The sequence below is a fragment of the Coloeus monedula genome (assembly GCF_965178545.1).
Source record: "Coloeus monedula genome assembly, chromosome: 8".
Classification (NCBI taxonomy): domain Eukaryota; kingdom Metazoa; phylum Chordata; class Aves; order Passeriformes; family Corvidae; genus Coloeus; species Coloeus monedula.
In genome coordinates, this window is record NC_138788.1 from 28,984,753 (window position 1) to 29,012,616 (window position 27,864).

The window sequence follows — 27,864 nt, forward strand, 5'->3', positions numbered from 1 at the left end:
TAATATATAGAAAAAACCACTTAGGTTTATATTCCTGAAGTGGAAGGAATAATTTTGGGAAGTATTCAGAAGGTTTCTTCTACCTTTTGCTTTTTGCAAGGTAGTAATTTTTTCTGAAAAATTCTTACACATGGGCTTGCAAATGTGCTGTACCTCGGTGCTGTACCTTGTAGCATTTTGGCAGTGTGAGGAGTTTTAATTTGCTGCTGTATAATTTTCTTCTACTGTATAGGATCAGTGGTGCTGGTCTTATTACAGCTGTGTACTACCACAGCTCTATTGCATCTAGTTTTATGTCCTTTACCGTGACAGTGCAGTAAATTCTCATAGTAATAATGCTAATTGTATCAGGAAGGAAAACAAACAGGGCTGGCATTAGTGAGGGCTCCTTTTTCACACTTCCAAGACGTAATTACAAAGAACTGAAATTTCTTATTAAAATGTCTTTAAAAAATTACTTCTCTCTTCTCTCACTCTTTCTACCATTTTGTGTTATCTATTCATCATAATTTTTCTAGCAGTTTGCTACAATTAGGGAAGATTTCCAGGATAAAATCATCTGATTTCTAACTGAGGCTGTTCCCATCTTCCTATAGAGAGTTTTATCATGTGGGTGTGATCTTTGTAGTCCTGTTGCTGAATCTCTGCTGGATACATGTGCATGTCAGTTGTTAGTTTAATTTCTCTGAACTCACTATTAAATTTCTTGATAGATCACCCCTGAGGCCTGTACGTAAAGCATGTTAAAAAATCCCACTGCTTATAGAAAACAGATCCTGGGAGACTGATGATGTATTCAGATCGTTGTGAAGTATGGTGTGGAAAAATAGATTTTTGTGGATTACTTTTAAAAGTTCTGCTCAGTTTTATCATAATTAAGGCTTTTCACTGTGGTGTTGGAGTTCAGTGTGAAACTACATAATAACTACTATATTGTTAACACTGTTTGCTCTTACTCCATCAAAAGAACACCTCAGGGTGCCTACTATAAACGAGGTCCTAAGATTGTGGTAGAGCTTGTGCATTTTTGTTTATAACCATAAATGAACCAGGTGTACCAGAAGTGCCAGTGTGTATTTTTTGCTGAACTACTTAATATTGTGCTACTTCAAATGGTGCTACTTAAAATTGATGGGTATTTTTAATGGCATTTTGGGTTTTCACATTTGAAACACAGTAGTGTGGAATTCATTCATTTGTGGGGAGGGATCTACAGCATCTGCTTATCTTTTCACCCTGGCTGTGCACCCTGCTGCTCTAAAACCTGTGATTTCCTGGAGCAAATTTGGATTGTAAGACCCAGATGTAGAAAAGGGACAAGGATTCTAATCCCAAAGGAATTTGGCTTTTTGGCAGTCACTATAGGCAGACAGGTGTGGATGACTTTGGAGCTGGCTTTAGGTCTGTCACTTGATAGGGCTGCTAATGAGCTGTTTTATGCTTCCTTGCTGTAGTGGATGATGTTGTAATTCCGCGAATAGAATCAGGTTTCCTTTTGGGAGTATTGTCCGCAGCTCCTCAAGAGATCTCTGCACAGGATCTTTCATGAAGCTGTAGTTAAAGTCTTTTCTGATGCACACATGTAGTTATTCTTTTAGTAAATAGGAGTGCCCACCCAGATACTGGTATGCTCAAGCATAATGCAATGAATTACTTTCTTCATGCCTCATGGGAGGGAATTCCACAGCCTAACTGGCTGCACAGAGCACTGAGCAGGACCAGAGCATGGGGAAAGCTGTCTTGCAAATGGCAAAATGCTCCTTTACAGTCAACTGCAGAGTGTGTCAAAGTCTGTAATGAGCCTTACTGAACATTTACCAGTGCAAAGGTATGGAAGTTTTAGAAATATTTTGAAAAATTTAATTCTGTCACTGTGGTGTGACAGAATTGCATTGTAAATGCACCGAGGCTCCCATGTGACCATTAACAGCATCTTCTCAGATCTCAGATATGTTACAGCAAATGCCCAGAGGAGGCTGAGTCTGTACTGCTGAGACCAATAAATATTTTATCCTTGGCTGAAAAGAATGGCAGTCAGGAATACAGCCTGCAGTGCTTTTTGTATTTACCTTTACTTTCCAGTAAGTTTAAAGGTATGACAAAGCATATTGGGCATTAACTATTTCTTTTGTTTGTTTACTCAAGAGTTTGAAAGCCTGGCCAAATATGTGTCGTCTCTGAAACACAGCTAGAAACACAGTAGAAATAAATCCAAGATTTTGCACATTAAGTTGAAGGAAACGTTTTTAATAACTTTTTTTTTGTTTTGTACTATTTTTCACTCTTACACAATGGTGTTTTAAAGGGAGATGCCCAGCTACTTTCAGAGCATTAAACAGTTGTGTTTTGTTTGTAACCTTTTACCTTGGGACAAGAAAAAGCAATCAGTGAAAAGTTTAAAAGACTTAATGTGTTTTTTTAATGTGAACAAATATCAGTTAGAAAGGCTTTATGTGAGTAAATAGTTTTCAGCTGTGGAAAAAAGAAGATCCAACTTATTTGGAATACCCCTAAATCTGTCTCTATTCCTAAAAGGGTTCCCCAAGTGTCTTCTGTAAAAGAGTCTGACTTCAGAGTGCAACCTTCTCTTGACATATACAGGAATTTTCAAGGGATGTATGAAATATTTAAGTATCTCTGAGTAATTCCCCCACTGCTCTGCTGCTCTGTCATTGTTTAGCCACTTGCTGGGTAGGAGGGTAATACTAGAAAAGAGGATTTGAAGGTGGAGGGAAAAGGAACTTTGGGTTTTAGTGCAGAAGGCATTGCCCTCACAGGGAGAAAGAGGGACAAGTGAACAAGTGGGCCCTGAAGCTGATAAAGTGGTAAAGAAAAAGCATTGACAGTGCTGTGAAGAGTTTGAGGGTGAGGACTAATAAGAGAGCCTTCATGCCCTGGGACCTACAGAACCACTTGAAGAGCTCTGTCATGGTGGAAGGGGTGAGGGCCACACACATCTTATGAAGGTGTGGATCCCATTAATTTAGACAGGAGACGCGTATTGAAGTTCTAGCTGTAACCTGATAAAAAGACATGGATAGAGGAGCAGTAGGATTTGGTCACCAGGCGCTGGAGGGAAGAGGAGAGGATCCGTATGGATAGCAGGGTGGAAAAAAGGACAAGCACACAAGAGGAGGACAAAGAGCAGGTGGAACTACGAAAGATCCCTTGCCAGAGAAGAGAGATGGTCAGAAGTGGGGGAACCTGCTAGGAGGTCAGGGAGATACACCAGCAGTTTGCTCTTGCCTGGATATCTGTTGAAACTATTTTCAGGTCAGTTTGGAAATACGCACATTGATCTGATACTGTTTTCTACCTGTTTTCTCTTGTACAGTTTATCCCTTGCACAATATGAATCAGTTCACTGGTCTTTCACTCAATCAGCAAAAGACATGGAGAAGGCAAGTGCATGGGTTCTCTGTTCCTCTTTTCCCTTTTTTTTTTCTTTCCTCTTCTCTTAATACTCTGAAAAAGCTTTATTGCAGAGTTTGTTATACTGTTTTTAACTCTTGGTTCTTTAACGTTCTGAAATCTGACATCCCCATCTAGTGGTTATTCCACCTTCACTCACTGAGTACCACTTCGGGGAGAAGGATGCCCTGCGTGCGCACACACACACACACACAGAGCAGGAAGACCAGCTGTAGCCCCTCTGTTACCTCAGTGCTTTCCTTATGGGTGTCTTAAACTGCTGTGAGTCCAGAATAAAGTAGTTTTTTTTCCCCCCCAAAGGAAATTTTTTTTTATTACTTATAATTTGCATGTGGAAAAAATTTGCTGATATATGGAAGGGAATTCTTTTACTACTGCTTATGACACAGTAAATATACATGAAGATGCTTGTCATCATAACCGTGTGCAGAAAATAAAGCAGGATCAGTCTTGTTTTTCATCAAAAAAATGACAAAAAGAACTAGTTACTAGACATTGCTTTGTGAATCAAATTATTGCATTAAAGTAAAATTGTTGGGACCTTGTAGCAGATATAATGCAGAATAATATTTCTGCTGCATGTAATGCTTTGTAGCCTTTCAGATAAAAACATTATCACTTGTTTTCTTGTTGGAGTCCTGTTCCCTGACGGCTTCACCATAACTCCCTGTTGTGTGGCTGATGGATGTTGGTGGTGGCTGTGAGTCAGGAGTGGCTCAAGGCTGGTCTTTGTCTGAGAGTTGCCCAGGCTGGGGCTGTAGTGCAGCCATCTGTCCCTCTTTGGCTGTGAGGGAAATGGTGCCAACAAACACAGTTGGGGTCTCACAACCTGGGAAGGGGAGGCATTTTCAGGACCATTTGGGATCAGAGAAAGAAGGGAATCCCCCTGTTATTCAAAGGCAAAGTCGAGGTGTGGACCAGGTGTAAACCCCCATCTTCTTCCCCACAGGAAGCTTCATATTGCTTTCTCCACCATGAGGTCTCCTCCACCTGTGGGCAAAGAAACCTCTCATGGACTTGACTGCTGGAATGGAAGCAGAGTTTTCTATTTCTCCTCAATCTTTTAATTAATTTTTCTTCTCTTCTTGAAGGCCCTTTTACTTTCTCTATATACATACATACATACTCAGAGATCACAAGATAATTTGTTGGATCCCGTTCCATGCCCTGAATTAAAAACGCTTGAGGGCCAGTAAGATTTGCTTTATGTCAGGAAGGGCTAAAGTGTAGCCAGAGCTAGAAAGCCAGAAAGAAGAAGGAGAAAGAGGCTGTTTATCTGTTCTCCTGCAGCAGGGAAACATCTTCAGAAGTGCCTGGCTGGGGACTGGGTGCAGAAGCTGGTGTCCACGTCAGCTGTATCACTCACCCATGTTTATTGCTGGAGATGGTAGTAAGAATATTCAGCTGAAATTTTGAGAATTGGCTCCATTTCCACCTTCCTCAAATGAGTATTTTTAACGTGTATTTTGTATGGTCATTTTTCAGAAGACCTCTTTAGTGGAAGTGTCCTACTACCCAGGCACTTTCTGTTCCCATAGCGGAAGCAGAACTGGTTCCGCATCACATCTGATTTTATTGTTTGTAATCTGTTAATGACTAAAGAGCCATTGGGTGGCAGTATCAGCAAGAGAGCACCTCCAGTAGTTGCTAAGCTCAATGCAAAAGTTTCGGTAGGAAAGATGAGAAATGACAAGTTTCTTAAGATGGAAAACACATTTGTTTTTATTTGAAGAGGCTGTGTTTAACTCCACACGATGTATGTTTTGAAAATCTTTTAAAATTAAGTGTAATCTCTGCTCTATTTTCTTCAAAAGCAGAAGTCTTCATTTGTAATATCAAGTTGTTTTTTTTTAAAAGTACGTATGAATGTAGAATAAAATTAATCCCATGCTAAGAATAAGGGAAACTGCAGTGCAGGAGTTCTGGTCGATGTGTGCCTTTAGGGTGTGCCTGCACAGGGGCTTAAGTGTGTTTGAGTTTGGTGTTCCTGAGCTGAGCACACACATCAGGGTAACAGCATCTGGGATTCACATCGTACATTTGGTTTCATTTTCCTTTTCATCACTTTTTGATTAATACAAAGCTCATTTTCATGTTCAGCTTCATGATTGGAAAATAACATTTGTGGTGACCTACTATTTAATTATACATTTGGAGGCAGCAGACTTTAAATATCAATGTATTTGTAATGATGTAAAACTTGCAAAACTGAATAAGAGTGCCTGCTTTTAGGCTTTATTTCTAGCCAAGCATGTGTTTTCTGTAATAGGAATTGCAGTTACTTTTGCCATGGGGTATGGTGTCAGTTCCATTATAGGGATTTTCACAGAATTACTATTCTATATGTTCATACTGTTAGCTCTCAGCACTCTCTCCTAAGTTCAAGGCTGGCGAGACTGTGAAAGCTGCAAGCAAATTTTAACTTGTTCATAATATCCTTCACTTCACAAATCTCATCCTGATCCCAAACAGGAACATTTTGAGTGGTACCAAATGAAGCCTTCATGTTTTTCACATCTTGCTTTTAAATACACCAGATAATGCCACTTGTTTAAGCTTAGTCATGTCTGGGAGAATGTCAGGAGTCTGCATCACATGAGCTGCTCCTCAGATTTCCCAGCCTGCATCAGCATGTTTTCCCGGGTAGAAGCAGAGTGGAGATGTTATTAAAATGGCTCATCCTATATGTTAGTATTGATATTAAATCTCAGGCTTATTCCTGTGATTTTCATGCAATATTTCATATTTACGTTCAGCTGATTTATGTGAAAATACTTTAGTACCTTTTTTTCCCTTGAAGGTATATGCCTCAGATGGAGGAACATACATTCTAACCAACCACGCTCTTTGTATCCTTGCTGACAATTTCTTTTTCTGCTCGACCCCCAGATTTACCACCTTAGGGCAGCTTTGAGCCAACCTTTAGCTTAGTGTTTAGCTTTTTAAACACTTGTATCCTTTCCATGATCTGTTTATAGACCTAGTGTTGCTTGTCCTCTTTCCCTCCTTGGAGACCAGGAGGCCAAAAGGACCATTGGCATGTCCTTGCTCATGCTCTGGGTCAACAACCTTCTGAGCAAACACAGCATGTGACAGACAGGGAAAGCACCCGATATAATCTGGGTTTGTTCCCTCCTGCCTTTGTGGCACTGGTGATAAATGCATCATGCCTAGATATGCTCCTGACTGGTGAGATCTTTGAGACTTTCCTCCTGAGCATCAGTTTCTGTACTCACCACACCAGCTCTGCAAAACCTGGAGAAGGTGAGGTATGAGGAACCAAGAAGGTTGGCAGCACCAAAACTCTGGGTTGTCTTATGCCTTGCCATCAGGTGACTTGTATTCAGGACAAAATCTGTTCAGTGTGTTCAACTCCACTCCAGGGCTCTGTTCCCGGGGTCTCTGATCCTGTTTCAAGAGTCAGGAGTAGATTGGCATTGCTTCCTAAGGCTTCAAGCCTGTGTTTTGTCTGTCTTATCCCTGCAGTCCCTCCCCCGCAGTGCCCATGGAGTTGGATGCCCCACACGTGCCCATATAGGGAAGGGTGTAACTATCTTGTTGACATTGGCTAATCCAGGCAGGCATGTGAAGGGGCAGCAGAGTGTGATGCTCACATGTAGCATGGCAGATGGCACTTGGGACTGGCTGTCTCCATCACACCCCTCAGGACCGACATATAAGGCAGGGAAAAAGCTCTTTTGCGTACCTCTGCATGCTCCTGACAGAGCTACTGAAGAGCTGAGCTGTCGTAGCCCCATGTACTGAGCCACACTCACTCCTAGAGGAGAAAATTAATGAATCTTTCCTGTGCTGGAAATTAATGGCAGTTCTGCAATAGTTTTAATTTCTATAATATCTGTGCATTGCATTAGGTGAAAATAACTGAGCAGGACCAGATGTCTTGCAGGAAACACCATCCTGTATCGGTGAAAGCCTAGCTGATCATGTCCTATTCCAGATGTATGGCCAAATGGGACAAAACTCAACTAAATTATTTGTTTCTGAGTTTTCATCAATGACATCTAGGTAGCCCTCTAAGTTATCTGTATGCTAATGCTGGAGTGGGCAGCAGAGCTGATTGTTTGTATTATTCTCTTTGAAATTCCAATGATGAACAAAGGCTTTGCTTTCAGTAGACAAGCCAGAGAGTGAAAGTGTCTGAAAGTATTTCCAACATGGAGACCACAGGCCAGATCATAGCTAGAACACCTGACGGTTACTAAATCTGACAAGAGATTTTGAGACTGATCTGTTGTGCAGGAGGATTTTAGGTAATCCAATAAAGTAATTGAAAACCAATGCACCTATGAGAACTGCTCAGGATCTCTTTATAACAGTGCTGAGAACTGAACACTATCTTCACCTGCTGTCCCATCCACCAAATTAGTTCCCTGTGCGATAATGAACCACTGCATTCACTGTGGACTACAGTACAAAACCTAGTAGGGATAACAGAAAAGTAGGAAATACATCATTCAGGTAGGAACTGTGTTCTGCCCTTAGATGGAAGCAGTCAGCAGGAGTGCAGGAGGACAGCATTTTCTCTGCTAGATTGTATTTTCTGTGCAGCAAAAATACTTGTGTTAGAGTATTTGATTAGCACAGTACTTGAACCAGGTGCAGAAGAAGCATGAATCCTGGACATATGAGCAAATCTCAGCTCGGTAGGGGTTTTCTTAGTTAGAAAGGACCACTAAACAGTGGAGTCTGACCTCAGGTGTAACACAGATATTTCATATTGTGTGACCCAGTGGGTCCTTTATCATCCCAAACCCAGGTTTTACAACTCATCCACCCTGATACCAGGGACCAGGATTGACCTGGACCCTGGCAGCCGCCCTACACTGTGATTTCAGTAGTATATATTGGGAGCTGAATTGATACTGCCAGTCTTTGAATCCTCACTCTCTACAGGCACTTGAGCATCTAAAAAAATTTTAGAAATATTGCTGTGGGCCTGTTTTAGTATCTAACAGTAGTTGCATTTATAATCCCAGAAGACTGTGTTAAGGTTTGTCATTGTTTCTTGATGTCATGTTAAAAAGTATTTATAAAGTTTGAATGGTCTTGCTGGTGGTTGTTCAAAAAGTCAGTGTCCAGACATTTTGGAATCACAGTTGTGTGGAGTGTTTTTAGTCTTCAACTTATGTTTAGATATAGACATTCAAGACAAATGTTCAATTTTCCTGTCTATCATAAAGAAGCTGTAGATGAAGTTGTCTCATTCCAGTCACAGTAAGGAAGGTGGTTTCCAGGCTGTAATGCTGGCTACAAAAAGAATTGTAGCTTCCCTTTTGTTTGAAGATTACTATATGGAGCAGGATGAGAGCTCAGGAGGAGTGACTGGCTGTGAGTAAAAGCAGAAAAAGTACAAAAAAGTTGGTTTGTGAGTTTTCTGCATGTAGTGTGAAGACATCTTTTTAAGTTCTTTCTTGGGTGAAGAAGATAATGCTCTGTTTTACTGTGCATTACATTGTAGAGGTTGAGATGGATGAGACATACTCCATTTAAAAAATTCTTTTTCTTAATTCTGATGATTAAATATTCAAATTGATCCGTCACATTCCTGCTTGGCTTGCATTGATGCATCTGACTTCTCAGGATGTTTTCCAAATGACGTACTGATGTTTTTTGCAACAGTAATACTATGATCCAGAAGCTCTGGAAATAGGGGCAGAATCTAAATTTTTTTGTGCTTGCTGTAATAAAAAGAGATTTTTAAACATGTGAAGTGATATCAGAGCCCAGAAATTATGCTTAGGTGATTTATATGAAAAGATTGACCTCTGAATTACGAAGTCAAGCCTAAACAATCCCAAAGTAGAGTGTTAGAGAGCAAAATTTCCTGAAAAGCTGCATCACAGGACTTACAGCTCCTCATCAAATATATTATTGCCTTTGACTCAATGATATCTCTCCTTGTGTGCCAACTGCTAGCTAAAATCTCTTCTCAGCTGCATTACTTCATCTCTGCTTTTTCATTTTTTGATCCAAGTGGTCTGAATGGTTTCTTTCCTTACTCTCACTAACATTTAAAGACTGCCAGTGAGCCTTTCTCATCTCACCAACCCCTGAGAGCATCATATTACCTTTAATATGAGGAGAGGGCATCAGGCAGTCAGGAAACCTTGCATGTGCCAAGAAGGTAGGTATTGAGACTATGTGAAAACAATGAAGATGCTCCCAGCTGAAATTGAACCAGCTGAGGGACTTCACAGTCTCTCTCTGAAGTACACCCACTTTCAAAAGTAATGCTTATTTTTTATCCCTTTTGATCACTTTTAAGGTTGCAAAAAAAGCTAGGAAGACACATAATAGTGAATGTTAACTGATTTATTCTGAATGGCAGGTCTTTCCTTCTGGGCAGGTAGGGAAAGGACTAGCTGCTGGTTTCTTTCTTCTTTTCTCCTAGCTCAGCAGATAAATGAGGTGAGGACATGCCACAGGGATGAGACTTGCCAGACTGCCTGGAACACCGTGGTTTTGGGGCACGTTCTTTCCCTGGGTGTGAAGGGAAACTCAAGTATCTGATGACAGATGAAAATGTAAGTTGGGGAAAACCACAGAACTGAGAGAGTGAATTTTTTCCCTCTTCGGAGAGATCAGCAGCCATGCAGCCTGTGTTTTGTGCAGGCAGTGTTTTCTGAAATCAGACTGCCCGTGTTACTCTCCTTGTGTTCCCTCACTGTTGGCCTGCTCTGACTCGGTGGAAAAAAATGTCAGTCTGCCTGCTGACAGGGTGCAGTTGGCCGGCCCCGCGCCTGGGCCGGCAGCTGCGGGCTGGGAGAACCTGCAGCGCTCAGTCACATGAAGCCATGTGCGGGCAGTGGTGGGGATTAGCTCTGCTCCTGGCCGGAAAGGTCCCCATGCGGTTCCCAGGCTGAGCTCACCATATGTGCTTCACATGATTGTCCTGAGGGTGACATGAAGTGGAGAGTTCAGATTTGAGTGAAAGTTGGTTTGTGTTTCTTCACCCTGTTTAATGTAATGCAGATGCAGAGCAGAACATGAGGACGCTTGTGCTGGGGGGAGATGTGACAGGCTGTAGAAAAGCCCTGTAGCTTTTACTAATTCCTTCTCCTTCCCTGAATTTTACGCTGTTTTCTGATGGGAGTTGTATGTGTGAAGGAACCCCCTTGGACCACCTGTTAGGTGCCTTTCCCCTTTCAGTCACGGTCTTTGTCATCTCTTAAACATTGGGGGTTTTGTATTTGGAGAGAAGCCAAAAATTTGAACAATAGTTTTCTCCCTTTGTGGGGCGGAGAGAGCTCTCTGACACAGTGCTGGAAGGAAGAAAGAAGGCAGGAAAAAATTAGAAAATATGGGTGGAAAACTCTCCAGTCTCCACTTTGGGTGAGTGTGAAGTATTGCAGGATTATGGTTTTTTTTTAAAGGTAAGAGGTGTGTACTCACAGGCTGATTTAGTTTGTGGTTTGCCTTAGTGCAAGGTAATTTTGGAAATGGCATCTTCCATAGAAGGATCATGTCACATACAGAGTGCCAGTGCTATTGCGAAAGGTTTCCAGACTAATGCTGGAAAAAGGAAGTTTAACAAGCTCTTGCTGTAAGGAACATCATCTGATGGGCTGAAGAGGCTCGTGTCTCTGTGGCAAAATAGGAATATTTTCTTTATTTTGATCTTTGGATATGAGAGAACAGCTCATTTATTTCTTAATAATAGAATTTATTTCTTAATTGACATATATGCTCTGTCATGTTAGAAGCAGAGACAGGAAAATAGGTTTTGTGTCTACGTTAATTTTTTAATAATGTGAAATCTGGGAAAGATTGTTGATTTTGCCACCCACATGTAAGGCATAATATATTTAGGTTTATGAAAGTGCAAAGTTTGTTCTTGGAAAGCTTTGGTTTTCAAGGAAAAGGTGGATCAGCCATAAGAAGAAGCCTGCTGAGATAACTTGCCGAAGGCTGCGCTGCGGGTGTGCGGGCTCTGTGTTACCTCTTGCTCTTGCTTTGGAGTCCCAGCAGAACCTGTGGCACAGGTCAGTGCTCGTACACTTTTGGAGCAGTGGATTAGTGCTGGATGATGACTTTTCCTTTCGCTGAACATTTCCGAGCAGGCAGATAGAAGATTTGAGTGATAATACTGCTCGAGCTAACAAATATCAACAGTATCTTTCCTAAAAACCTTCACCGTCCTTAGGAAGCAGCCAGCCCGAACATGGACAAATTGCTATGGGGATAAAATGTGATGTATTTGAGTGCGTGTTTTAAGAAACTGTTAAAACTTCAGCTGGGCAATGCTTGTTGCCTTCCAGAGCAAGAGCTTGCTTTGTAAGTCAGTCTCCCTCAGCCTTCATTAGTGAGCCGTGTTTTTTCCACAGTTTGCCTAATTAGACTGTGACCCTCTTCCCAGTAGGATCTCGTGGCATTACACTGTACAGAAACAGGATTTTGGTGCTGATACGTGAAGAGATCGAGAACATATGGCATAAACATCAACCGATACTGTTTGCCATCCACACTTGGTGCGTGTAATGCAACGGGACCGGCTCCTGGTGGCCACGTGATCCGCCTTCCAGTCCTCCATTTGGGGTGGGTTTTTTTCGTTCCTGAAGTTGTGACTTTCTGAAAGGAAGCTTGTAAATAATTGGGGTGCAGAGAGCAGGTAGAATGTCAGTGGGATGTTACTGAGAGGCATGTGCGCAACGCTGACATCGGCTCCTGGCCGCGCTCCCTCCGCACCAGCTCGCTGCTCCGGGCAGCCCTTCATGTTGCAAGAAGGTAAGATCATGTCGTGTCACCCGTGTCCTCCCACCGCCATGCCGAAATGCCTGTGTCCCCTGTCCTCAGCAAGGAGGGACACTAATTTGCCAAGTGAAGTATCTTAGCAGTCTTTAAAATTTAATTTTGAAGTACAGGTCTTTCTGTAACACAGGGAAAAGACAGGCAAGTGCAGCTCTGGCGGCAACAGCTAACTGGGATTTCAGATTAAAGATACAATCTGGTTTGGGCAGTATCTTCTTATCATGCTTAGCTTTTTGTAATAAATGGCTTTTAGATTTTAAAAGACATTCCACACCCAATTGTATCCTATTGATTTGCCATGGTTAACCACCCTGTAATAAGCCTCATAGTCTGTGTGAATAGGCACAAAGCACAATTATATTAATGTTGTTTGCAACCAGTGGGCAAAGAATTATTTGCAAAATGTGAAAGAAGTCAAAATACCAAAATATTTCAAAGACATTTGAGTTTGGAAATGCCTTCATTAGACTATGAATAGAGTTCTTTGGAATAAAAAAAAGAAAAAAGAAGAAACAGAGTATTATTTTTTGTTTGTTTGTTTTGTCATTTTATTGTTTGGGGTTCTTCTATAGCTGATACTTTATACTTCAAGAGAGTTTTTTATTTTCAGAAGTAAAGCCTGGTAAATAATACAATAATATTAAATAAAATAATTATTATTTTTTAAAAAAAGCAAAAGCGATAATAACTTTCTTAGATGTCTTTTCACACAAAAAATGAACCTGGGTCCTCGGGTGTTTTGCAGTTAAAAAATACATCAATAACACAAGGTGTAACATCTACTATGCAGGCCAGTGGGATAAATAGAAACTTAGTTTTCCTCCGTCATATAAGCTTCTATGATGTTTAGACAACTAAGCAGACCACATACATTATAGTAAAAATAGACAAACCTTCAAGCAAAAATTAAGAGGAAATAAAGCAGTGCTTAACCAAAAAGTAGTGGCCGGCCGTCTCCATTGACAGTTCTGTCAGCAGGACTGGGCAAATGCCCAGCTCAGTGTTGTGGATAGGTTAATATCTTCACACTTTTTCCTTCCTCACAGCTGCCACATGCAGTGCTCTGAAACCTGATATTTTTCATCAAAAACGGATTCTTATTTTCTGTCTTAGTATACTAATCAATTTTACTGTGCAGAGCTTGGAGCATATTAACTGTCAGTTGCTCTTAATTAATACTGAAGGCAGACAGAAAGAGAGAACAAAATAATTGACGTTATTTAATACAAAATGCTTCTCCCAATTTTGTTTCCTTTATGGAAAACTCTTTTGGTTCCTGTTCAAGATTTAAGCACCATCCTGTTTTATGTTTTGTTTCACAAGGTTGCTTGAATGGCAGTTTATTATTGAAGACAATAAATTAACTTCTCAAAGCCAAAGAGTTGCAGCAGTTCTGGCACAGGCTGTTTTTTCCCAGAAGAAACATTCTCAGGTCTGATTCATACAACTGTTGCCCTCTAACATAAGAAAATTAAAGAAAACCTCCTATATATCTTTTAGGATTCACATTAAATTTCTTTAGCATAGAAATTGGAATGCATTAAAGAAAACAGAGCAGCATTCATTGCAAAATAGATAATGAAAGCTTCCAGGCTAAAATACACTGCGTATTACTTCTGTGTAACAGTATAAATATTATGGCGTAGTATTAAAGGCTGATTTCAAAGAGATCACTGAAAGAGAGCAAACTTCTTTGATGTTTTATGCTTAAATTAAATATAACCAAAAAGGGATACAGGAGCATTGCTCTTGCTACAGTGAAATCAGCAAAGGCTTTGCAGCATGCTTCAGTAACAGCTGAATTAGATCAGGGCTTCACAAGGTTAATGTATAATAATTTATGTATACCAGTAGTGTGTGTGAGTACCTAAACAATAGGAATTTATAACATTTATGTTGTATAAACTTCATTTTATATATACATATATACACACCCCCTAGGAAGTCCACAGAGGTTCTGGTTTTCTAATCATAAATCTGACCGAAAAATAACTGAAGCTTGGGGGGTTTTGGTTGGTTTGTGTTTTTTTAATTTATTACTTTAAATTCCCAACATTTCAACATTAGCAGCAAAGAGAAAGTAAATAATCTCAGCCACTTCAGATAGGAGCTATTCCAGCATTTCTGCTCGGGCACTCATCTGCTGTGTTGGTTAGTAGCACATAGCATGTAAACAGCTTTTAGGAGAGATGGTGATACTAGATTAATTATGAAATGAATGTGATGTGTCTGGGTGACTTGTAGTCACAAGCTGTCACTTTTTGGCTGACCGAGAGTACAAACAGAAGAGCTCAGATTTGCATGTGATTTCTGTAGCCTGTGTCAATAGTGTTCTCCCAGAGACTTAGTTTACTAATATGCTTTTTCATTAAACTTTTCAAATGTATCACTTGGACTAATACTTAAAAATAAAAGGAGAGTTTAATTTCTTTTCCCCACAAATGGCAATTCTTTCTTGGAGCACAAATGAAGCTACTTTAGAAATAAAAATCCTTCTTCATACTCTACCCTTTCCACAGTTATATGTCATTTTCCTGTCTACAAACTGAAGATATTACCTTGGTAAAAGGGCTTTTGTATTTTCTTATGTTACTATGAAATAGAAGTGGCTTATTCAAATGAGGAATTATCCGCCTACCACATCATGGCTCCTACTTTCAACATACAAATGAAAACAGCTGTGCCTCCAGGCACTGCAAGATATTGATACACTCAAACTTATTATTATTATAGTGGTTAACAATGCCATGCAGAGAACACATTAGCAGGAGGTGTGGTGAGATATTACTGTAATATCTCTTGTAGTAAATACTATATGTCAAGGATTATTTTTCAGCTGGGCATTTGTCTATGTGCTCATGTAAAAACCTTTAAAGGGTTTCTGACTTGTTTTTTTCTTTTTTAAAGTTTGCATTTTCTTTTCTTCATTACACGAAAATAAGCTTTCCAGATCCTTTCCCCCCAGAATTGTATTCTTTCTGAGGGGAGGCTGGGAGCAGCACCGGGAGCACCGAGCAGTGTGACAGAGCAGCAGCATGCTCCCAGAGCAGGGGTGCATTTGCCTCATTCCCACCAGAGTTACCTGGCTCTGCCAATGCTAATTCTTGTCCCTGCCTTTTTGCTCGCCCTGTGGACTTGCATTATAGTCCATAGCACCTTTTCTCCTGCTTTTCATGCCCCAAAAGACCTTCTGTGCTCCTTGACCCCAGGCAAAGAGCTGTTCTCTTGGTAGCTTGGGGCAGGAGCAGGAGGGGTTTGGGACACAGGCACTCAGCACCCCGGCACCACCATCTGCATAGGGCCCATGGCTGTTGGGGTCCCAAGTTATTGGGGACCCCCAACACCCCTCCTTACAGGACCCCTGCTGGGATGCAGCGGATCCTGTTTGCAGGGATCATCCAACCAACCAGGACTTTCGTCAGTAAAGGGTATTTGAAGCCTAGTTGAGAAGAGCTGTCACAGGAAGGGTGCTGGGGAAGCAGGCACAGGCAGCATGGCACTGCCAGACTGTCACGGCATGTCCTGAAATCTCCACAAAACTGTGACACGATTTCTCTGCTAATTTAGAACTTTGCAACATGTTACTGAGGGCACTGATCTGGTGCTATAGCTGTTTCTGACAGGTTTTAGCATACATTTCAAATACACTTTTAAAAATATAGTTCTTTAACTTCAGTAAATAAAGAATTACATTTTCTTGGGAAACAGTTGCAGCTAGATGCTTGCAGTATAGCTAAAGGAATTAGTATGGCTGCCTAGTGAAATTTAAAATATAGACCAATGTTCCTATGTGCACACTAGTCCTCAGAGACACCTTTGACATACTGTGGCACATTATCAAAACCAAACAACATTTAAATATCATGAAACAATATGATAACTTTCCCAGCTTTTGGAAATAATGACATAGAGCCTGGGGTTTAGGTGGTACATTTGCTAGACTATGTACGTTACTTGAAAAGAACTGAACTTTACCTAACTGAATATTTATGGAGAGATGCATTGCATGGGGGAAAGCAGAAATAAGCTCAGTATGCAATCTGTGGTTCCATAGAACATAAGAAGCATATTTTCAGGATAAAAGAGTAACATACGCAGGAAGTGCGATGGCCAGCGCAGACCTCAGTCGTACCTGGTATTACTCTTGTGTTGTAAGTGCCAACTGTTTTTGATAGGACTGGATTCAGCAACTGTGAAAGCAGCTAGAACGAAATAGAAGGAAATGTTTTTGTAAAGAAGCCAGAACATATAATTGATTTTAAACAACAGTCTGAGACAACTCTCCCAGAAATATAGAGCAAGAGTTGTTAGTAAGAAATCAGTCTCACCAGAGAGGATCTGCCCTTTTATTCTTGCAAGTGCAAATATGAGAATTTTATTTTTTTAGCAGAAATGACTGTCGGGGAGGAAAAAACATGGTCTCCTAAGCATGCAAAGCAGAGCTTCAAGGTGGATAACATGTCTTGAATTACTGGTGTTTGGAGAGCAAATGGAAAGCACACCACTGTTCTGTTATTGGGAACAGTCCTTAGTGTATTTGATGCTTTCATTGATAACTTGGGTGAGCAAAGTATCCATTAAATTTGCAGCTGGTGCCAAGAGGAGAGGATTTACAAGTTCTCTGGAGGCAGCACGGGAATTCAGAGTAATCCTGACAAACCGGATCTGGCATAACCTGGATGCAATATTGAGGAGGATAAAATGAAATGGTAATACAGTTAATCCACTGGACAGTCAAAAGAAGCTAGTCTTTATTGTGTGGGAAGTCAGACTAGCTGAGCTCCAGAGATTCCTTCCAACCTGCATCTCTGGGCAATAGCTCTTCAAGAAAGGGGTTGAGTGTAACAGGGAACCACAGGGCTGTGCTCTTATAAAGAAAAGCAATCCGACTGGGATTGCAAACAAACGCAACACAGAAAATGTGTAGAGAAAGGATCTGGGATGATTGCAGAGAAGACACGATAGCAGCAGCTACAGAAGGTAAGAGAAGCCCTTCTATGTGTGCATTGGAAGACGGGTTTATGGTGCCAGCAGACAGCCACCATAGGCTTTAGAGGAGTTTTATAAAATTAAGGGGATTTGAGCAATTAATTATCCCTGGAGGTCATGAAATATCCACCAAAGAAGCTTCCTAAGAGCACATTAAACAAATATGTCCCGAGTGGTTGAGTTCAGCATGATCCCGCTTCAGGAACTGGTCTAACCCTCCTCCTAAGATCACTTCCAATTTTATTTCTGTGATCACAACAAAGAACTGTTATCCAAGACAAAGCTACTGCATTTTGCCCCTTTATCTTGTTCCTTTCTCAGTGAAAATTTCCTGGCAAGAGAGCATTTTGGCTTGAAAGTTTCAAAAGAGCAGAAGGACTCTTGGTAGGAGGCAAGCACTTAACTCCCATTAGCTTTGTAAACATCGGGGTTAGCAGCTCTGTGATAACATTTACATTTCACCTTCCAGCTAACTGTTAGGTTGGATAATTGTCCAGATAGTAGAGTTTAGCATTGCCAAACATGCAAAACTCACTTGGCAAAGCACATGTATACATTGGCTGATGTTTTATTTTCCTCTCTCAGTAGTGTAATGGAGGGCTTTAGAAATCGTTATTTGGGATAAGAAGGGTTTTACTTGCAGCTTATACATCTATTAAAGTAGCTTAAGGTTTTTAGTGCTCCCCATCATTAGCTGAACTTACTAGGAAACATGATCTCTTTTTTATCATTTGTAATCATTTGTAATTCCAGAACTCAGGAAAGAAAAAGTTTGGTGGTAGATGATTTCAGAGCTTAAATTATAAAGGTGAAGGGTTTTCTCCTTTCATCAATCTTTCCAAGCTTTTCTGACCAAGAAATTTGTATTACTTAAACAAAAAGAAAATATTTCTTGTGGAGCTGAAGGGAAAGTAAAGAGTTATTTAGTATCAGCCAGAAACAGCGTCCGGGTATAGGAAAAATTCCTGTGTTCTTTTTTTAACCAATGCTCCAGTCTTTGTTGGCATGTGTGCTGGATTTATTCAACAAGCAAAAGTGAACATAGACAGCATTACATAAAATATAATTATAATAATTACTATTATAATTAATATAAGTTGTGGAGATTGCCGAACTGTGTCTTTACTCCTACCAGTGTTCAAAATACGACGTTATTATTTCCTTGTATTCATGAGGCTGGATTCTGTCCTCACATACAAACACGTAATTTTAACGAAGTACTGTCAAATGATGCATTTTTATTTGAAAATTGGTCTACCCCTAATACCTTGCCAACTTCATCATCAAACAGTTGATTTGTATATTTTTAAGGCATTTTTATTTTCTTTTTTATTACAGCAGCAATTGTTTTGGATGAGTTTAGAGAAGGCAGCCCCATATGTTTCACATAAACAATACATTACAGGGAAGGGATGTTCACATTTCTGCATAACAGAATGGTTTTGTGCATAATTAGGAAATGGTTCTGTGTGATGTATTCAAGAGTCCTGGATTACAAATTTAAAGTTTGCTAACTGTTAGAAAAATTGATTCAGAAGCAGCTTTAGAAAAACCAGCATGCTACTGCACATACTCAAATCTAATACTGTACTAGTGCAGGGTGATGATATGTTTAGGATACTTGGGTATGTTAATGTCCTTGTCATTTTAATTTTGAAAGTTTAACACAGTAATACAGACAGCTTGGGGAAAAAATTTCCACATTTTGGAACAAAACTTATTAAAACTTTCTCATGCAAATCTTTTGACAGGTAGGTGTAATTATATGTAAAGGCAAATGTCTCGGGGGAGGGAATCAAAAATCTTAGAAGATATGCAAGATTCATGGAAGATGTAAGAAAAATTCTGCACTGCTATGAATGAGTCTTTTTTTTTAAAAGCATTCAAATTCACACCCTATGCAACATTTCAAATATTTATGAGTATATAAATAGTTGCAACTCAGATAATCAATTTATTAGCCCAGATTGTAAAATTTATTTCTTAACTTTGAAAGGTGCTGGGCAGCATTTTGAAACCCTTGGTTTTTCCAGTTGAAAATCAAGCTCCAGGTTGTTGGTCTGTTCTAATAGATATGTTTTGTGGTCAGCCTTTTCATCACTCTTGTAGACAGGATTGCTCAAATAATCCAGCCATCTAGATACCTTACCTCTGACACTGTTCCTGGATGCTAAAAGCATGATAAAGATTACAGGGATAGCAGGTGGGCTGAATTGATTTATGGTGATATGACCTTGCCAGTGTTTGCAATCCCATTGTGAGTGCAGAGATATCAATGTACCGTGTATCAATGTATCAATTTCAACTCCTGTCTCTCAGAGCTGTGTGAAAACTTGTCTGGACTACAGATTTCTTTGTCGAAACTGTGCGGCAGCACTCCTGCCTGTCATTATTTTAGCAAAGAAAGACCATTTCTGGCGTCCCTAGTGGTGCTGGTGTAGGCCAGCTGTATAGCGGGTGTTAAATAAATAATTGCAGAGGACAACTTCTGTTTACTTTTTACATTGCTGACCTTATAATCGGGAATGTTTTGCACGGGATAGAGCTAACTCTGTCTGACGCAGGCCAATTCCCTGAGCGCTTGATGGAGAATGAGAGCTTCATTCAGCTGCTTTCAATCATCTTGTGGCAGAGACCCCCCACGAGCAGGGGTGGGCTGCCTTTTGGTAACCTGAGGATGAGCTGAGGGTGGGAGGTGTGTGTGTCCACATGGGGAATGGCACCCACAAAATACCTTAGCTGAGTGCCATCGTCACCTTGTGTTTGCACTTTCCAGTGGGTTAATAAGTCTGTAGCAGGATTATTTACAAAATTATGTTATCAAATACATAAACATTGTGGTGGTAGAATAGAAAGAAAGAAAGAAACTTTCAAAGCTGTGCACACTGGCCCGGTGTATCTCTTGTGCCATGTATTTCACAGCAGAACAGAAATCCTCAAATCCGGGTGTCTCTCTAAAAGGTGCTTTACGTACAGCTCTTCTCCAACCTCCCATCTGCATATCTGCTTTTCCCACCGACCCATGAACAAGCCCTTCCTTCTTTGCCTTGGTTAGATGATAAAATATTCTGTTTCTGCTGTGGGAGGATCAACTTTGCAACCCAAAATGCTCTGAAATCTGGAAATTCATAACAGACATGGATTTTGAAGGTTTGGCCATTCCCAAACCTATACGTGCATGGGAACAACTGTTCCCACTAACTCTGTGCCTTTCTAAGCGGATTGGAGGCTGTGGCTTCTTCATATAAAATTCATTTTTCTGCAGGTAAGGTTTCCTGCAGCCCCAGTCTTTCCCTGGTTTGGACCGCTGGCTTGAAATCCAGGGATGAAGCTGGCAGGCACAGGGAGATGGTGCTGCCCTGCTCTGTAGCAGGGTCCAAAGGCTGCTGGTCTGAAGTGGCCAGAGCACTCCCAGTGCAGCTGTGCAGGGCACTCCTGGCCTTGCCTTCCCCATACCCAGCAGCAGAGCCCAAGAGAGAGCGCAGAGCTGGGGAGAGCCAGTGCCCAGGGCATGCTCAGCTGGTGGTGTTCTGGCAGGGTGTGTGCTGGGCGGGTTCTTGGAAACAGTGCTCCAAAGTTGGTCAAAATATGAGGAGGCTGAGGCAGCTTCAGGGCTTGTGGCAGTATCAAGTGAGATGGTTTCTCTGGAGAGGGAGCCTGTGCCTGTGTCCAGCAGGTAGCCGCCAGATCTGGGAAGTGGCTGCAGCTGTCGGAATATGCACACTACTGCACAGGCTTGCAGCAGAGTGGAATTAGATTGCTGGGAACAGCAGTCATCCGTGGCTCCTGAGCTGAAAACATTATATGCTGCTGGCTTTTTTTTGAGACCACTAGGCAGATCTTATTTGCGTGCTTTGTAAAAGTTTTTAAAAGAGTTTTGCAGCTTACTTAAAGAACAAAAGGTATAACTAGCTATAAAATGAAACAGTTGTCAAAACTGTGGTAAATGCCAGAAAACATGCCATGAGTCAGGACATTCCAGATGCTTGTGGCACAATACAGCCTAGGCAGGGGGCCAGGCCATGTCTCCTGGTGGCAATGACAGTGCATGTGCCATTGTGGCATGCTGTACTTGTTGGGCCTCTCTCATCACCCAATGGGCTCCTCAGCATCTTTTATGGGTCCTCAGGATCTCCCGGGCCAGGGTTTGTGAGGCCCTTCATGTTGTTTTGACTGTACTTGCTCCCTGACTCTCATCCATAATCAAATTTACAGCAAACTGGGTTGTAAGTGAAAGTCAGAGAGTAAGTGATGGAAACCACATGGGAAAACAAAAGGCACCTCAGCTCTGAAGCTGAGCACTGGTGTCAGCCTGTGCTGGCAGGGAGTCGTGTCATTACATAATGATGCACTTATCCAAATGGTGTTTTGTGTTTTGGGAGACAGATGTGCCTTGCAGTTGCTAGTGGAAGTTAAATGTTAAATATGAAACCCATTCATTTTCTCTTAGTCATACTTTGAATTTAAGCAGATGTTTTCCTAATTTGTGGTTTTCAAATGTAGCATGCTGACAAGACATTTATCATTAACTACAGCTTCATCCATGCAGTTTAGCAAATTCGCCAATTATTAACAGTGAGGGTTGCATGGTGGTTGATGCATAGCTCCTGCTACTTTGAAAGGCCTCAATTGAAACTCAATACATTTTTACAATATAAATTAATTGAGCTTTGGACCACATCCCTGTTGTGTGAGTGCTCTCTGCTCTTACTGTCAGAATGAGCAGCCATTTGTAATGCAATGAGTAGCTGTGTCGTCTGTGAGCAGAGGTGGTGGGAAGGGAAGGATAACGTTTTTCCAGTAGGGGCACGAAAATGACTGATGGTTTGGTGGTGGTGCTGTGAACTGGTGAGATGTCTCAAAGGTGTTTCCCAAAGCAAGGAACCACCATATGCCTGAAAAAGTCGTCTCCTATTTTACCAGCTCTGGAATTGAAGCAGGCAATTCAGTCATTTATTCATCCCATGTATGAGACTTGAAGGACAACACTCAGTGTACCTCTTATTTCTAGGATGTAAAAAGACCTTGATTTTCACCGGCTGGCACTGCAGAAATTTTGCCTTACGTTCCAGCTGAACAGGGAAAACTCTTTAAGACAGTCTGTTTGTAGTTGCTTCTGGCAGATCATTCACTTTTTTCCTGCTCTGTATTTGCATTTGCTCAACAAGGAAACTATAGACTTTGCTACAGAACAGGCTGCCGTGCAGATCAATAACGTGAGAACTGTAAACAATTAAAATAAATGCTTGTGGAATATTTCATCTTGCTTTATGCAGGCAGATGTGCTAGGTGGGAAATACCTATGGGGCTGGCTTTAAAATCCCATTTGATGTCCTTTTCTTCACATCCCCCTGCTTTGTGGGAAAAGGGAATAATGGTGATAACACAAAGTCACTGTAAGTGATGTCTTAGCAGGGAAGCTGAAAGTTGCAAGAAGTGCAGAAAAGGGGAAAAATTGTTGATTTGGGGATGATGTGGGAGGGCCTGTGTGGCCTCCATTCCTGGTCTTCATTAGAAGCATAAATCCTATGGGTACTTAAAATGAGCTGAAGGTCTTATCCAGGGGTTGATGAGGGATGAAATGAAGGTTTTAAAGCAAGGTCTTTGGCATAGTTGTCTACCAATTATCTTTTTGATTGAAAGAGATGTGGCAGCAGATGTGGAAGGGGAGATGGCTTGCTATGAATACATTCTCAATCACCCCTTTGCTTTCCCTGAGTTTGAATGCACTAAATCTCTGAAAGCGGCTGTGTATCCCATGCCAGGCTTTAACAGGAGGTGAGCATAGGTAGATGTGGGGCAAATTCGGCTAACCCAGATGCTGATCCTTTGCAGTGCTGCCAAGCTCCTGGAGAAGAGTCCGTTCTCTGTCGGTGCCCCAAGCCCCCTGCTCCCCTCGCCGGCGAGCCTGCAGCTGGCGCAGCTCCAGGCGCAGCTCACGCTCCATAGGCTGAAGTTGGCTCAGACCGCCGTCACCAACAACCCGGCCGCCGCCACCGTCCTCAACCAGGTGCTCTCCAAAGTGGCCATGTCCCAGCCGCTCTTCAACCAGCTGAGGCACCCCACGGTGATGAACGCGCCGCAGGGCCACGCCGCCGGCCCGCCCCAGGGGCCCGGCATTGCCGGCACCAGGTTCCCCTCCGGCGGCATTGCCTTTCCTGCCCAGAGCCCGGCCTTAGCCGCCCCGGGGGGAGGTCTGGGAGCCGTCCAAGCCCAGGCTCCCAATGCAATTGTCGTGAATCCCTTTGGAAATGTCATGGCTCCGACCTCCGGCCAGCAACCCGTGGTGGTGGGTCTCAACAAGGCAGGTGCTTCCACATCTACTGCTGCAGGGGGCTTTTATGAGTTCAACAAGCAAAACGCCGTCACTGCCGCCTCTCAGGCGTTCGCCTCTGAGGGGGAACAGTCCAGCCAGCACGGCTTCCTCGCTGGTGGCACCCATACTGCCACCTCAGCTGCAGGGCCGCGCTACGAGAGTCACTTCGGGGCTCCCGGCCAGGTGCAGCATGAGGCGGCAGCGGCATTTCCCAAGGAGTCCTACGGGGCGGCGGCACAGCATGGGGCGGCACGGGCCTTCCCTAGCGACCCACACACAGGCTCCCATCCGAAAGGAGATCCCGGACCTGTCCTGCATGGCAGCAGTACAAGCAACCAGTGGGAAAATATCCCTAATTTCCCCAGCCAAAACAAGTCTGACCTCATGCCCGGCGACAGCCTGTGGCCGTCAGCGAGTCAGCAGCAGTATGAAATAAGAAACGAGCTGTACAACCCCGAAGAGCCGACACCTGACACAAAGTTCAGCACGGCCGCCCCCCCCGCCTTCGGCCGCCTCAACCACAGCGCACAGAGCTTCGGCAGCCCTTGCATGAGGCAGAAGGAGGAGCGCAGTGGCGGCACGCCCGATCTGCCCGCCCGCTCCCTGCTGCCGCACCAGCTAGGCGACCTCCGCGGCGTGGCCCCTCTCCACTTCCCCCACGTCTGCGCCCTGTGCGACAAGAAGATCTTCGATCTGAAGGTGAGTGGTTTGAGGGCGTCCCTGGGCAGGGTTGAGACCCTTGAACAGGCTGTCAGGTGACTGATGTGGCCACCAGCTCCTGCCACCCCTCACCGCCAGTGTCCATGACCACAGAGGTGCCCTGAGCGAAGCAGAAACAAAGGGCCATACTTTTGCTGAGGGTATGGTACGGCAGTTTCATGGTAGTTACTGGGGCTTCGAGATCTGGTTTTGTTCCACATCTTGCCGTGGAAGATGGTGAGATTACAGCAATGATGTGAGAAACGTGAGGTCTGAGCCGAGGTCGTAGCTCACTTCATGGGCTCAGAGCGGGGTGGGGAGGAGCTTGAAGATGATCCCCCAATACTCAAGCCAGTGTTGCAACCCCACGGCTGTAGTTTCATCTGCTTCTCCCTTTCTGGTCCCAAAGGCTTCCCCCTAACAGCCTCATGGAAGCAGCTTGCTTAAACGGACCAGCACATTCTTTTGATAAAATTATTTTAACTATTCCTCTGTAGGATTTTTCTCTTCCTGGTATCTCACAGGAAAATTTAGGGCTCAAGGTCCCCAGGGACTTTGACCTGAAAGCAAGAAGCTGCTCAGAACATGTGGTACAGACTGTGCTCTCTCTCACTTCTCTGTTCATACTGCCAAGGGAGCTCCAAATTCAGCCTCACCCTCAAGAAACAGCTTCCCAGTTTCCCAGGCAGTGCGTTGTCGGTCATGTTATATAGGTCAGATCCGGAGGAGGCCACTTAAGTGGCCCTCTGAGCCCCACAGCCATCCATGGTTGTTCTGGCTGCCTGGTGAGCCCTGCTCAACAAGTCCTCATGACCTTTTCTGTCACATCACAGGACCAGCACCTAACCACAAAGGCATGTGTTCTCATCCTGATGGTGGCCTGACAATAAAATTATAACAGCATGTATGTAGGAAGTAAAATGGCTAGCAAATTAAATAGGACCTGATCCCTACACACCCTGGGGATTTGGGATATTTGAATATATTTGCTTTCATATTTACCCTTTACTCTTTTAGCAACTGCTTGCTAAAGGTTTTGCTTTGATTACTGCAGCTTTCAGGGCTGGGCTGAAGTAGCCCCTGTCTAGGGCATGCTGGACATTTCTTTTTTTCATTAAACACTTTAAAAGGGCAGGGGAAATGTCATTGCAATGAGTTTTGGGGAATATGTTAGTTGGTGTTTGATGCACTGGCTCAATTGGATCATAGAAATGTAAATAGTTAAATGTACTTCAACAAATGTTGCTGATCTAGTGAAATAATAAGCACTGCCCTGGCTGCCCTGAACACTGAACACCTTCTTTATGGGCATTGCAGGAGTTGAGAGTGCTTAGCACCTTGCAGGATGAGGTCTTCAGCAAGAGTGGAATAACTTAATTACTAGAAATATACTGAATTTAAAAGCTAATACAGAGAAGGCTTCTGTATTAGAAACCTTCCTTTTGTAAAGTAACTGATAATTTAATGTTCAAATAATGAATCAGTAAATGCATTGGATGAAGGTGGCTTGCCTCCAACATCACACAGTTTGATCTTCAGCATCTCAGTATTGGTTTTAGAATAAGGTAAACTGAATGGAGGAATAATCTCTTGTAAATTTCTCTCAGGATTTTTCCTGTTTTCATTGTCTCTTTGTTTCAACATAGGACTGGGATCAGCACATTAAGGGAAGTCTTCACATCCAAAAATGTATGGCTTTTTCAGATAAGTAAGTATTATTTTAGAGTCACTCTTCAAACTGAATTGCTAACAGAGCATCTCTTACTTCAGTGGTTTTCCACCAGGAATTTCTGCCTAACAATTAAGTTTTAATATTTTTGGCACATTATGTATCTTCCTAAAGTTCTTTTCTTTCTTTTCCAGCACTGGTATCCGGTGTATGTTAAGCTCAGCAGATGGAACATTGCATTTATCACCAAATAATGCAGCAGTTTTCAATCCATCTAGTATCGAAGGTGAATGGTTGTATATGCAATAGTTAAAAATACTTCTTTTAATTGGAAGGGAAACCAGTCTCTGTGGAGAACTGGGGTTTTTAAATGAAATGTTGTAAAAGTTTCCAAGGAAAAATTTTGAGAAGTTGTGCACAAAAAGGCTAAAAGCCAATACTGTGCCTTTGGAAATACGTATTTATTTTTCTTTCAAACGGTAACTTCTTTTCATAGTACAGATAATTTGGTGTAGAGACTATGAAATTACTTACTATATAAATGGGGCATTGCTTACTGAGCACATTAATGCAATTAATATGACTCAAGATTTTAATGAAATATGTGTAATCCATTATTTAGATTATCCATCAAATGTTGGCGCATCTTTTATCGCTACACCAGCAAGATCCTTTGGCCAGCCAGGTCCTACATTTTCTTCTCCTCCATCAGGGGTAAGAGTGAGTTCCTAAGCAAATTGATGTCTGTATTGAGATTCTTGTTGAAGCCACTTATACTTGAATTAAAACTCTGAAGGCTTTAGTTTAGACAATAATCTGAACATTCATTCTGTTATTTCAACTTCCCTGCAGTTCTTTTATGCTTTTGATTTTGACCAAATATGAACTTAATTGTAGTTTTTGTTTTGTTTTGTTTTTTTCAGTCCTAAAAGTTGTTCTCTTGTCAGGGTTATTTGGGGAGGTGGGTAAATAGGTTTGTGTGTGTTTTCCATTGACTTTTTTCCCCCATTGCCTGAGTCTTTTTGACCCAGGAAGGTCAGCTTGGAATGAAGATTTGGATTAGTTTTTAGTTACCTTCAGCACTGACCCCATCAAGCAACCTTCTTTCTCTCTGGTTATTTATTCATAGCAATTGCTCTCTGCCTCTCTCATGCTGAGGTCCTTCTCCCAAGTGGCAAAGATAGTGGTTGCAGCTTCACTGTTATTTGCCTGGAGGTCCCAGATCAGTTCATTATACTGGACTAACTTTTCCTTAGTTTATTTTAGTGTGGTATTTATATCCTCTGCTGTCACTGGTAGTCTTTCAACAAGTTTGCTTTGATGTGGAGCCTTCCATGGTTTAGGTTTATTAGTCCCTCCCCTGCATCCTGCATTCAACACAGGTTCCCAGTTATATTGCTCTAATGCACACTTGAATTCCTAGCTCTATAATCAAAAAATACCAGAAGAACCAACATTAAAAGGGCTTCTTAGCCTGACAAAGCAGAAAGATTTTAAAAGGAAAAAAAAAGGAAAATAAAAGCAAATCATACTCATAATGAAAAGACAAAGTTGTTAGGGTTAAAATGAAACTGATCACATATCAGAAAGTTACAGCTAGAGCTGGGCACACCAAAGACTTATGTTAGGGCATTCATGGAATAGCAGCAGTAATCCAGGGGTTCAAGTTTTCACCTTGTTAACTTTTGTGTATATATCTCTCCTGATGTGATCTCAGACACTCTGGAAGGCCAGGCTGAGTTGTGTCCCTCCAGATCACATTAGGCACTGCTTGCAGAAAGGTCACCCAGATTTCCTTAATCCAACCAATTTTCTACCATGCAGTTTTACTATGCAAGAGGTCATTTGAAGGGGTTTCAGCTTCTGCCTGTCACGGACACCATGAGTGCAGGCGAGCAAAGAGGAGAGCTGCTCATGACAGCTGCCTCCAAGGTCAAAGGTGGACTAGCAGTGGGTGCAGAGGAATGTTCCTTTTCATCATGTCTGTCAA

The 27,864-nt window shown here is 42.1% G+C and overlaps 1 protein-coding gene across 5 annotated transcripts in view; it reads left to right on the forward strand.

Annotated features, from left to right (window-relative positions):
* The window catches only part of RBM20 (RNA binding motif protein 20), a 102,826-nt gene that overhangs the window by 52,531 nt on the left and 22,431 nt on the right, over positions 1 to 27,864 (forward strand). For 4 of the 5 annotated variants that reach the window (XM_082286196.1, XM_082286195.1, XM_082286197.1 and 1 more), the window contains exons 2-5: positions 23,026 to 24,205; positions 25,852 to 25,913; positions 26,069 to 26,160; positions 26,497 to 26,588. In XM_082286196.1, coding sequence (XP_082142322.1) covers positions 23,026 to 24,205; positions 25,852 to 25,913; positions 26,069 to 26,160; positions 26,497 to 26,588 — 1,426 coding nt within the window. Of the gene's footprint in view, positions 1 to 16,881; positions 16,911 to 23,025; positions 24,206 to 25,851; positions 25,914 to 26,068; positions 26,161 to 26,496; positions 26,589 to 27,864 lie in introns of those variants that run through there. The other variant, XM_082286198.1, reaches the window with a different exon arrangement.